The sequence below is a fragment of the Mustela putorius genome, unplaced genomic scaffold, assembly GCF_011764305.1.
Source record: "Mustela putorius furo isolate JIRA1106 unplaced genomic scaffold, ASM1176430v1.1 tig00000127_pilon_pilon_pilon, whole genome shotgun sequence".
Taxonomy (NCBI): domain Eukaryota; kingdom Metazoa; phylum Chordata; class Mammalia; order Carnivora; family Mustelidae; genus Mustela; species Mustela putorius.
In genome coordinates, this window is record NW_025421288.1 from 10,547,469 (window position 1) to 10,559,725 (window position 12,257).

At 53.7% G+C, this 12,257-nt stretch overlaps 2 protein-coding genes across 3 annotated transcripts; both read left to right on the forward strand.

The window, feature by feature from the left end:
• The first annotated feature begins 6,578 nt into the window (after positions 1-6,578).
• Positions 6,579-7,939, forward strand: ZNRD2 (zinc ribbon domain containing 2). 2 transcript variants are annotated; one of them, XM_004770041.3, is made up of 4 exons: positions 6,579-6,718; positions 6,815-6,966; positions 7,109-7,193; positions 7,561-7,939. In XM_004770041.3, the coding sequence occupies exons 1-4, from the start codon at positions 6,700-6,702 to the stop codon at positions 7,902-7,904; spliced, it is 600 nt and encodes a 199-aa protein (XP_004770098.1). In that variant the 5' UTR covers positions 6,579-6,699; the 3' UTR covers positions 7,905-7,939. The 2 variants fall into 2 exon arrangements, with proteins under 2 accessions (XP_004770098.1, XP_012900138.1); XM_013044684.2 differs by having other exon boundaries at positions 6,676-6,712.
• Positions 7,940-8,096: 157 nt separating this feature from the next.
• Positions 8,097-10,354, forward strand: FAM89B (family with sequence similarity 89 member B). Its single transcript, XM_004770039.3, has 2 exons — positions 8,097-9,113; positions 9,527-10,354. The coding sequence occupies exons 1-2, from the start codon at positions 8,814-8,816 to the stop codon at positions 9,803-9,805; spliced, it is 579 nt and encodes a 192-aa protein (XP_004770096.1). The 5' UTR covers positions 8,097-8,813; the 3' UTR covers positions 9,806-10,354.
• The last annotated feature ends 1,903 nt before the right edge of the window (positions 10,355-12,257 follow it).

A 12,257-nucleotide genomic window follows, 5' to 3' on the forward strand; every position in this document is an offset into this window, starting at 1 on the left:
ACTCCAGTGAATTTTTAAAACTGGTCTAAGCTCCACCCCTCTCATCCTGATCATGACAAAGGACCTGACTAAAGGGAGATGGCTCCATCCTGGGCACAGCCACATTCAGGGACTGAACTGCTGTATTGAGGTGTGTGGACCAGGAGGGAGGGCCAGAAATTTTCCTGAGGTTTTGTTTTAAGTAAACTCTACCCGCAACGTGGGACTTGAACTCATGACCCCGAGATCAAGAGTCACATGCTTTTTGAGTTTATATTTGAGGAGGTTACTTCAACACCCAATGCCTGGGGTTGAGAGAAGGTTTGGAAGGGCAACCATATCCCTAGACTATAAGCCCATTATGGAGTGGCTTTTGGGATAAAAGTCACCCTGTTGCTAGATCAAATCATCCAGAAAGTTAAAAACACAGATTAGTATCAAGAACCACAATGATGTGGCCGCAGTTGGCTGGTTGGACTGGAGCAGCACCCGTGTAACCACAAAAGTGTGAGGCATCACCGATAGCCCCAAGAGGGAGTGAAAGGTTCTATGTATTCAACCCCTCAGGAGTCAACAGAGGCAACACAGCATATACTCTGGCCTCTCTAGTCCCAGGAAAAACAGATGAACGTTGCCAGGAATCACAAGTCTGGCGTGGAGTGGCACCAGAAGCACAGAGTTCCTTATTTTCTTTTTTTAAGATTTTATTTATTTATTTGACAGAGAGAGATCACAAGTAGGCAGAGAGGCAGGCAGAGAGTGAGAGGGGGAAGCAGGCTCACTGCTGAGCAGGGAGCCTGATGTGGGGCTCGATCCCAGGAGCCTGGGATCATGACCTGAGCTGAAGGCAGAGGTTTTAACCCACTGAGCCACCCAGGCGCCCCCAGAGTCCCTTATTTTGTGCCAATTCTATGATGGCGGACCTGTGGTCATGTCTGGTATGTTGAGGGATCCAGGCAGAAATGGAGACAATCTGGACAATGCAGGATCAACCAACAGCCTGATTTCGGTCAGTCTCATTAGAGAATGACCCTTTAGCATGGGCATCTACATAAGTGATCTAGACTGGTCCACTCTGATTTGTTTCCACAGTTAGCTGAAAATGTTACCATCCAAAACTTTCTATTGGGTGGTAGGGTTACTATTGCTGACATTATCTACCTGGCATTTAGGTACTCCTGGATGTTGCAAACACATCTTGTAGCAAACACATCATGTAACAAACACAACTTGCTTTCCAGTTGGACCTGCAAGGTTCATGCCCTTTGGCTAAGCTGGGCTTGAGTTGGTCCATATAGATGAAGGTTTGTCAATTTCGTTGATCTTTTCGTTGAACTTGTAGGTTAGCTGATTTTTTTCTAATCTTCATTACAGCCTTCCTTTTGCTCGCTTTGGGTTTAGCTTGTCCTTCTTTTTCTACGTTCTTAAGGTGGATATTTAAGTTACTGATTTTAGGTCTTTTCTTTTTATAAATGTAAGATTTGACAACTATAAATTTCCCTCTAAGCACTGCTTTGGTTGCAACTTGTAAGTTCTGGTTTGTTGTGTTTTTAAAGATTTTTAAAATAAATCTTAAAGAAGCTTCTAATTTCCCCTGTGATTTCTTCTATGACCCATTAGTTATTTAAGAGTGTGTTGTTTAATTTCCACGTATTTGTGAATTTCCCCAGTTTCCTCCTGTTATTTCTAGTTTCATTGCATTGTGGTCTGAGAACATATTCTGTATGATTCCAGCCCTTTTAAGTTTATTGAGACTTGCTTTATGGTTTAACATATACTCTATTCTGGAGAATGTTCCATGTATGCTTGAGGATATGCATTCCACTAGTGTTGGGTGGAGTGCTCTATAGATGTCTGTCCTTACTTGGGCTTGAGTCACGCGCTGTGACTTTTCTTTTAAAGGAGTCTACCTTGATAGAAGCTATTTCTGTCTGACTGTGATAATAACATCTGTTTTTGCCTGGTTTTAATATAAGGGCTAGGAGCGTTTCCTAAGTGGGGCTGATAGCAAGAATTTAACTGGATTTCTTTGGGTCACCTTTGAGCAGCGTTGTAAACCCAAACTAAGACGATAAGAACACTAAGAGTAATCAATGACTCATCTGTGGTTTTCTATGGGAGTTGGTCTGTCTCAAGAGAGTCTCCCTGAGCGGGATAAATCTCCCTTATATAAGCAGCCAGGACTCCCTGGAAGGGAAAAAACCAAACCAACCAACCAACCAAACAAACAAAAAACCCTGAGACCTTTTACTGTCATCTTGGAGTGGGTATAAGATTGGCATGACAGACAGTAGGAAGGACTGAGTGGCAAGATGGCTCAGCTGTTTTTATTCTCCCTTAACAAGCAGCACATGTCCTCCCCCTCACCTCCCAAGTGAGCCAGCAAAATTCTAATGATTCATCTGGTTTTTGTCTGTAGTGGTAGTAAATTTCCCTCCATTCATGTTTAGTGTGTGTGTGCTGTCTGAAAGGGGACAGAAACTTCTGTATGCCCTAGATGAGTCTTAGGATTGGTTGTTACGATGGGGCGGACCTGAGGGTGACCCCTCCACTCCCCAGTTCTACCCGGAGGAGTGTTAGTAACTCCTGGGCGATGTCTGGCAGCTGACCTTGAATCGATATCCGGGTACTCTGCTGGTAACTACCTCCCTAATTTGTTCTCATGAACAGGAAATAAAGTTGAAGACCCCTTACTGCTTGGTTGATTATTCAATCTGGTCAACATGTGTGCTGCCGATTCCCTTGGTCTTCCCTCAGAACTTGTTAGTAAACCCCTGAGGTCCTCATACTGAAAACTATGTTTCTTTTTTTTTTTTTAAGATTTTATTTATTTGACAGAGAGGGAGAAATCACAAGTAGGAAGAGAGGCAGGCGGGGGGGGGGGGCAGGCTCCCTGCAGAGCAGAGAGCCCGATGCGGGGCTCGATCCCAGGCTCCTGGGATCATGACCTGAGCCGAAGGCAGAGGCTTTAACCCACTGAGCCACCCAGGCACCCCTGAAAACCATGTTTCTGTCAACGTCTCATCCCCCATGCCCAAACAGCCAAGAACTGTGGTAAGGTCTCTCATTTCACCCTACTTTCAAATAAACAAGTTATGGGGATACAATTTTGTGGCTACCGGCAGAAAACGTGAGACTTTTGAGTAAGAGATGAAGGACTTTATTACTCAGGGGGCCTGGGTAGCTCAGCCGTTAAGTGTCTGCCTTAGGCTTGGGTTGTGATCCCGGGGTCCTGAGATCGAGTCCCTCATCGGGCTCCCTGCTCAGCGGGAAGCCTGCTGCTCCCTCTCCCTCTTCCTTGTGTTCTCTCTCGCTGTGCCTCTCTCTGTTAAATGAATAAATAAAATCTTTTCTTTTTTTTAAATCTTTTTTTTTTTTTAAAGATTTTACTTACTCATTTGACAGACAGAGATCACAAGTAGGCAGAGAGTGAGAGAGAGGAGGAAGCAGGCTCCCTGGCCAGCAGAGAGCCCGATGCGGGACTCGATCTCAGGACCCTGAGATCATGACCTGAGCCGAAGGCAGAGGCCCAACCCACTGAGCCACCCAGGCGCCCCATATCTTTTTTTTTTTTTTTAAAGAACTTTATTACAGCACACAAGTGTCATGAATGTGAGCATATCGGTCCCTTCCCCTTCCCCTCAAGTCTTGCCAAAGCAAGGCGGCCGGACTCCTATAGGTGCCTGGAGGGACTCTGAGCTGGGGGCATCTAGGTGTTTTATAAGGGGCAGTAATATGCCAGCCCTTTGCTTCAGAGGGGCGAGTTGTCTCTACTGTCCAAGGCTGTCCACTATACAAACATCCAGCAAAAGACAGTCTGGAACCAAGGTAATGTCTCCGCTCACTACACCTGTATTCACGTGAGAGAGGCGGTGATCAGTGGTCTCCTACCGCCTCACTCCTCACATCTCACTAAATCCTCATGGCAGCCCTGCCAAGTAGGTATTTAACTGACTTGGTTTCACAGATGAGGAATTGAAGTCCAGGGAAGTGAAGTGAATTACTCCCGGTGATAGAGCCAGTAAGCAGTGGATCCGGGATCAAACCCGGGCCAATATGATTCCAGGCCTGTGTCTTGTCCATCCTCCTGCAGAACTTGAGGCATGGCGGGGATCTGAGGGGAGAAAGATGATGGCAATTCCCTTGAGCAGTGGGACAGGATTGTGGGGAGGGTGGGAAGGGTTGAGGGGGGCCAGGAGCCAGATCTGTAGGACCTTGGAGACCACAGTAAGGACTTTGGATTTTTGTCTAAGGGTGATTGGGAAATGCCAGAGAGTTTCGAGCAAAAGAGTGGTATGACCCGATTTATGTTTTTTTTTAATTCTTTCCTTATTTATTTGACAGGCAGAGATCACAAGTAGGCAGAGAGGCAGGCAGAGAGAGTGGGGGAAGCAGGCTCCCCGCTGAGCAGAGATCCCGATGCGGGGCTCGATCCCAGGACCCTGAGATCATGACCTGAGCCCAAGGCAGAGGCTTAACTCACTGAGCTACCCAGGCGCCCCTGACTTGATTTATGTTTTAAAGATTTATTTATTATTTATTTGAGAGAGAGAGAGAGAGAGAGAGAGTCTTGCCGGTTAAGTGAGAGCACAGTGGGAAGGGGCAGAGGGAGAGCGAGCTGAGTGCAGAGCCCCATGTAGGTTTGATCCCACAACCCCAAGGTCACGACCTTACCAACACCAAAAGTCTGATACTCAACTGATTGTGCCACCCAAGTACCCCTTGATTTATGTTTGTTTATTTATTTATTCGCTTATTTATTTTTGAAGATTTTGTTTATTTTGTTGGAGAGAGGGAGAAAGAGAGAGCACAAGCAGGAGGAGTGGCAGGCAGAGGGAGAAGCAGGCTCTCCCCAAGCAAGAAGGGCAATGTAGAACACGATCCCAGGACCCTGGGATCATGACCTGAGCTGAAGGCAGACGCTTAACTCACTGTGCCACACAAGTGTCCCCTGATTTATGTTTTAAAATAATTGTTTCCTGTTCTGCAAAGTGGGGATAACAGTAGTACCTTCCCGATAAGGTTGGCATGAGGAGTAAATGATAGGGATTAAACAGAAGGAGGAGTGCCGGGGTCTTAGTTGGTGCCAGGAAGAATAGCTGTTGGCTGAGTGGATACTGGCCATGACGGTGACCGAAGGTGCACTGAGAAATTTAGGATGGGACTGGGAGCTGAAGACAGTATGGACCTGGAGGGTCTGTACATGCCGGCTAGAGTTCAAGAGGTCCTCTAGTCAGCTTGGCATAACTTACCTAGGGTCAGGCCCAGAGTCAGGAGCACTGCTGCCCTAGAACCTGCCAGTAGATGGAGACAGTGAAGAGGGGCACAGGGCTCTCCAAGTAAGCAGCCGGCAGCAAGGGTCAGAAAATAGCAGTTTCAGGCAATCTATGTACAAGGAAGATGGGGCCAGGAGAAGGGCGTTCAACCTCCAGGTAAGAATGCAGAAGCATGTGCTGTCTAGTTAAAGGAGGAGGTTGCCAATGAGATTACGGGGGCGGGGGGTGTCTAAATCCTAGCTCCTTCTCCCCTGCCTTGTGAACCGCCCTAAGGCCCTTCAGGCTACACTTTAGGGCACCATTGCCTACCCCATCTGGCTTCTCCAAACCTAATAAGGGAGAAGATGCTTAAAGAAAAAGAACACAGAAGGTTGGGGGGGGGCGGAAATCGAGTCCAGTGTTCAGGGAGCACGAGTAATTTTAACAGAAACCCACCTAAAAAACAGCATAATGGCCATAACCATAACTATTCTAGATCATTCAGCTTCACCAACCCGCGGGAAGCGCTCCGCGGCCGCTGGACCCCGACCTGCACATGCCCGGTACAGCGCTCATCAGCCGGCCCGCGTTTGGAGGACTTAGATTTAAAAAAAAAAAAAAAAAAAAAAAAAAAAAAAAAAAAGGGGCGCCTGGGTGGCTCAGTGGGTTAAAGCCGCTGCCTTCGGCTCAGGTCATGATCTCAGGGTCCTGGGATCGAGCCCCGCATCGGGCTCTCGGCTCAGCAGGGAGCCTGCTTCCCCCCTCTCTCTCTGCCTCCTTGTGATCTCTGTCTGTCAAATAAATAAATAAAATCTTAAAAAAAAAAAAAAGTGAGGGGCGGACTTCGCATCCATCCCAGGCCTTGGGGTTAAGGAGATCGGCCGACTGGGCCTCCGAACATGCAGAAGAGGGTGAGGGTGTCTTGAAATAGGCTGAAAGGTACAGAAAGGGAGGACGACCCCCCGCCTGGCCGGTCTTGCGGGTTAAGTGAGAAGCACTGACGACGGAAGAGGCTGCACGGGGGCGCAAGGGGCCACTTGTTATCATCAGGGGTGTTGTTGATTACGCCACTGCCCAGCCTGCCCCGGGGCCCACTTGTGCGGAAAGGGAAATCCAAGGGGGAGATGGAGGCCAGCGGGGATTTCTCAAACCAAGTGGTCCCCATCTGCGGCAGGAAGGGCGACCCCGCGCAGCCACTTTCAGGTCCTGCGACCTGAGCGGCGTTAGCCCGGAGACTCCCGCCCTGCGGCCCAGCGAGCCCAAAGTTCGTCTACCCGGTTGGCGCGGAGGAGCTCGCCCACCGGCCGAGAGCTCCAGCAGCAGACACGCCCCACTACGGGCAACTTGACGTCTGAGAGGCGCCATTTCCGCCCTCATCCTGGGCCTAAAAAGAGGGGGCGGAGCCAAGCGGAAAGCGCTCTGCTTGTACGTCACGTCCGGTGAGCCTAGTGGCGACAACGGCAACATGGCTCTGAACGGTGCTGGTGAGGGTTTGGGCTGTGGGGGCCTATGGTTGCGGGGTGCAGGAGGTAGCCCGCTCGGCAAAGACCCCTCTGTCTCTTGTGCCCCTCTTCCCCCAGAAGCCGACGATTTCTCCTGGGAACCCCCAACCGAAGCGGAGACGAAGGTTCTGCAAGCGCGAAGGGAGCGACAGGATCGCATCTCCCGGCTCATGGGCGACTACCTGCTGCGTGGTTACCGCATGCTGGGCGAGACGTGCGCGGACTGCGGGGTGAGGAGACACTCAGGACGTGGGATCCGGGTTGGGACCGCGGACCAGGCCGCCCGGCCCTTCCCCAACTCTCCCCTCTGGACCCCATCGCCCTGCATCTCACCCTGTGTCTCATCCGCGCCCGCGTGCTTTCTGCTTCTAGACGATCCTCCTCCAAGATAAACAGCGGAAAATCTACTGCGTGGCTTGCCAGGAGCTCGACTCAGACGTGGATAAAGATAACCCGGGTGAGGGGCGAATGTGCTTGCAGAAGCTGCGTGGTGATAGAGGCCCAGAAACAGTAGGTTTGGGAGGTGACAGTAGAGTCTGTGGGTGAGGCGGAGGTAAGGCGCTTTCCCTTTTCGGCTAGGACCATTCATTCAGTAGAAGCACTAAATACCTGTGTGCCAGACACTATCAAGAGTCTGAGCTCAGTTGGGCATAGTCCTAATGGGAGAGATGAAGGAAGGGCATGACTAACTCTGACACAAAGAAGAAAACGGAGGAAGGAAAAACATCTCAAGCATAGGAAGACCAGAGCAGTAGAGAGGAGGTGGCCCAGGGCTGATGGGGGACAGACTTCCTGACCACTCCATCCACTTTCTCCTCTTTTAGCTTTGAATGCCCAGGCTGCCCTCTCCCAAGCTCGGGAACACCAGCTTGCCTCCGCCTCGGAGCTCCCCTCCGGCTCGCGGCCAGCCCCTCAGCCCCCAGTACCCCGTCCAGAGCATTGTGAGGGAGCTGCAGCAGGGCTCAAGGCAGCCCAGGGGCCGCCCCCTCCTGTTGTGCCTCCAAATGCAGATGTCCTGGCCTGCACACAGGAGGCCCTTCTGCAGAAGCTGACCTGGGCCTCAGCTGAGCTGGGCCCTAGCACCTCCCTGGAGACCAGCATCCAGCTGTGTAGCCTAATCCGGGCTTGTGCTGAGGCTCTGCGCAGCCTGCGGCAGCTGCAACACTGAAAGGCCCCTCCTGAGAAAAACCCTCTAGAAAAACAGCTGTCCTCTTGTGTGGTTTGTTCTTTTCTTGGTTCTGAGTGTGCATGCCAGCTCCAGCTCCACTTGCCTTTTTCCTGCCTTTGGCCTCTTACTCTACCGCTGTCTGCTCTCTTTGATGCCCTGAGAGATTCGTTGGGCTTGTTTGTGCTTGCTTTCTCCCACTCAGAATGAGGGGGGAGGGAGAGGACTATATGATACTTTTTGTCCGAGGAGGAGGTCATAGCCTCCTCAAAAGCAGGAACAAGAGGGATGGACCTCTGCGGCATCCCTCCAGTGCTCAATTCCCAGTCTTGAGTGAGATTTTGGGTTCCAGCCCCTTTTGGTATCTTCTCTGTCCCCTGAGCATTCTGATCCCACCATCCTGACCCACCTCATGCCCAGTCAAGGTACTCAGACACGAGACACTGACAGGGCGTCCGGTTTCACGTTAGGGACCCAGTGTGGACTTAACTCAAGTTTCCTGACTCCCCACCACCAGGCTTAGATCCTTTCCCTGGGGAGTTAAAATTGAGCAGAATAATTAAACACATTTTTGTGGAGGGAGCAAAGAAGAACCGCTAAGGAACCCCATTCGCCGCTTTCAGTCTCTTTTCCCGCCCCTTTTTCTTGCTTCGTTCTGGTGGATACCCCATTCCCTTTCTCAGCTTTTCGCGATGTGGTCCCACCACCGTAGCCCTTTTAAGAGAGGCCCCGCCCATACGAAGGGGGTGGGGCAGGGGCGGAGTCGGAGGAGTCGGGGAAGGAACAAAGCGCGGCCTGCGGGCGGCGGCTGGGCTCGGCCGGCGGGGCCGCGCGGTGCGGGGCCTGCGGGCTGCGGCCCGGGCGGAGGGTTGAAGGGAAAGAGGCAGCATCGCCGTCCGCGCCGGCCGGGCCATGAATGGGCTGCCCTCGGCCGAGGCGCCGGGCGGTGCTGGCTGCGCCCTAGCCGGGCTCCCTCCGCTACCGCGCGGCCTCAGCGGTCTACTCAACGCAAGCGGGGGTTCGTGGCGGGAGCTGGAGCGCGTCTACAGCCAGCGCAGCCGCATCCACGACGAGCTGAGCCGCGCGGCACGTCTCCCCGATGGGCCCCGCTACGCTGCGGGCGCCACCAACGCGGGACCCGCCGCCGGTCCCCCCGGCCCGCGTCGCCCTGTCAATCTCGACTCAGCACTAGCAGCGCTGCGCAAGGAAATGGTGAGCGGCTGGGCCCCGGGCCAGCTGGGCGGGGGGCTGCAGTTGAGCATGAATGTCCCAGGGCGGAGCGCAGTCAGAGGCCCGTAACCCGGATCTCATGGCTTGAGCGTCAGAAGAACTGCAGAAGCGGGTTGGGTCAGAGGGGGTTACAGTAACAATGATTATAGTTGCCGTTTATGCCAGTAGTTACCATGTGTTTTTTAAGTGCTTTACTCATGTTACTTTATTCCATCTTGTTAGGTAAATGTTACCCCTATTTTACAGATGAGGGTCAGTGACTTGTCTAAAGATTTACAGCTTGTAGATGGCGTTGGCTGCCCACAAAAGTTTGTTGCTTAGAGAGATGCAGGAAGATTGGCTAGGGCTGAGGGTGGCCTGGACCCCAACCCCAGCCCACCCTCAGTCTTTTGCAGGTGGGGTTGCGGCAGCTGGACATGTCCCTGCTGTGCCAGCTGTGGGGCCTGTACGAGTCAATCCAAGACTATAAGCACCTGTGCCAAGACTTGAGCCTGTGCCAGGACCTGTCATCCTCTCTGCACTCAGACAGCTCTTATCCACCTGATGCTGGCCTGTCTGATGACGATGAGCCTCCCGATGCCAGCCTGCCCCCGGACCCGCCACCCCTCACTGTGCCCCAGACACACAATGCCCGGGACCAGTGGCTGCAGGATGCCTTTCACATCAGCCTCTGAAGAGCTGGGGGTGGGGGGAACACGCACCCATGCAAAAGGCTCAGAAACTCAGCCCGTAGTCAGTACTCAGACTTCTAGTGCCTGCTTTCCCTGTTCCACCTCACTTCACAAGAAGGCAAACCTTTGGGCCCCTCAGAGGTAAAATTGCCAACGCCCTCTCTCCCGACTCTGGTTAGCTAGCACTGGGGCAGGCACCTGGGCTACAGCCTTGGCCCATGGCACCGAACCTCCACTCCTCTCACATGTGTACACCCCAGCTTGGCCAACCTGCTGTCTGGTGGTGGGGCCCAAAGCATCTGGCACTCCCCTTGACGTCTCTGGGATTGGGATGAGTGCCTGGTTCCCATCTCCTTTTCACCTTTTGCTGCTATTGGCAGCTGCTGGCTCAGGGGCATCCCACCTCTGGTCCCTGGGCTCCACTGCTCTAGACCAGGGCATCCCCACTCTTGCACCCACCCACGGCCGGGAGGGCCAAGGCTCCGTGCTGGATATTTAAGTTTAGGGGCCAGACTCTTGGGCACGTAGGTAAATAAATACTCTCTCAGCGTTCTTGTGTTCTGAATGCCTGGCTCTGGGGCGGGGAGATAGCGGTGTTTCTGGGAAGTGCGGTCCCGCGCTCCGCCGGCAGGTGGCGCCGAAGACCCCCGAGTGGAAGAAAGGCTTGCCTACGAGGGAGTGCGAATCCTCCCTCCACCTACCGGGCTGGCGAACAAGCGGACCTGGCCGAGCTAGCACCGCGGTCTGCGACGGCGGGCGAGTGACTTCCCCTCTGGCCGGAGATCTGGGAGCCCTACCCTCCCCGCCCCGCCAACTCGCCTTGGTCGTTCCTGGCCGGCCGGGAAGGAAGGAGAAGGAGCCGCCTATCTTGGGAGAAACTTTCCACCCCAAGTGGGGGCGGAGCTGGGGCGGCACAGGAAATGGGTGGGCCGGAGCCCGCGGGCCTAGGGGCCCTTCGGAGGGAGAGGGGAAGGCGCCTCCAGGATGCGCCCGGGAGCTAGTGAGTGCTCTTCGGGTGGGAGGAAACAGCTGCAGGGGCAGAAGGGGATGAGGTGGCGACGGCCCACACTTCCCCAGAGGCCACAGAAGCCCTGGGCGAGGGGGCGGGGAGAAAGGACCAGGGCCCTGCGCTCCGGGGCAGGAGACCCAGCTCTGGTGAGGAGCGTCTACGTTCCAGACACTCCCATTCTGCACTTACTCTTGTACAGGCCGCCTGGCTCCCCAACAGCACTTGGGAGACTTTAGGCCTGTGTGTGAGGGACTTCCTCTTACGGAGGACCACACCGCTGGGCCTGGGAGACAAACCCACGTGTCAGGCTCGCCGGAAGAAGCCTACACATTTGGGGATGGTGGGTGTTCAGACCTCCAGGCACACACATAAACCCCCTACAGCTCCCTGAGACGAAGAGGAGAGGACCTCGTGGTTACACACTTGGGCTTCCAGGCTGCTCACCCCCACACCCTGCGCACGGTCCCTTGCCTCTGGAGACAACAGTCGGCACTCTTGGCAGGTCAGAGAGGCTGTTCAAACCAAGTATTTATTAAGCAGGTTGCAGTCCGTTCACAAACCTTTCCTAGTGCTGGCAGGGAGGGAAAGCTGAGGAGCTGCCCCCAGGGCAGTTCCCTAACTCCAGCCCTGACACCGGGAGGTGCTCATTAGCATGCTGGGCCCGCTGGTAGGCGATAAGGGCTCTGATCTAGGTGTGAACGAGGCAGCTAATGCCTGGGGCAGGCTTCTTAGGAGAGGTAGAGTAAATGTGTGTGTGTGTGTAGCCCAAGCTCCTGCTTACACACACACACACACACACTCTCTCTCTCTCTCTCTCCCTCCCTCCCTCCAGTCTGCAATAACGGATTCCGTTTAATGAGACCTCAGAAAATCAGCCAGTCTATGTAGGGAATGCTTCCCAAGATTTCCTACTCTCAGTGACTGTAAGAGTCAGAACTATAATTATCCCTATTTAACAGAGGTAGAAACTGAGGCTCAGAATGTTAGTACTTTGCCCAAAGTCACACACTTGTTGGAAATCAGCTGCTTGTGGGGTGTTGGGACTGTCTTCCGTGACTGGCAAATGCGTGCTACCCAAAGGTAGGGACACTCGAGTTGACCCCTGACTCTGCTCTAAGACCTAGATGACAGCAGGAGTCGGCCACCCCAGTGTTGACAGATGGCTCTGGCCCAGATTCGCAGCGTGGCCCTGAGCATGTCTGTTCTTTCTGGGGCTCTGTTTCCCCCACCTGTGAAATGGGGCCATCGTCAATCAGTACGTACCAGGGCTGCGGGCAGGAAGGGTGGCGGCCCGGGCAGTGCTCCTGAGGGCGGCACCAAGTTGCTGGTAGCTCTCTCCCCGGCCCACGCGTCCACACCGCCTCCGCGCGCTATCAGCGGGCCGTGCTGTCCGGGCGGGCCCCTTGGTACGCCCCCCAGGCACACACGCCCCCTCCCCCGCTGCCG

Coding starts and splice junctions, on each gene's coding strand:
- FAM89B (XM_004770039.3), top strand. CDS start 8,814: ATGAATGGGCTGCCCTCGGCCGAGGCGCCGGGCGGTGCTGGCTGCGCC. Junction 9,114..9,526: donor CAGCGCTGCGCAAGGAAATG/GTGAGCGGCTGG, acceptor AGTCTTTTGCAG/GTGGGGTTGCGGCAGCTGGA.
- ZNRD2 (XM_004770041.3), top strand. Junction 6,967..7,108: donor AGACGTGCGCGGACTGCGGG/GTGAGGAGACAC, acceptor TTCTGCTTCTAG/ACGATCCTCCTCCAAGATAA. Junction 7,194..7,560: donor CGTGGATAAAGATAACCCGG/GTGAGGGGCGAA, acceptor CTCCTCTTTTAG/CTTTGAATGCCCAGGCTGCC.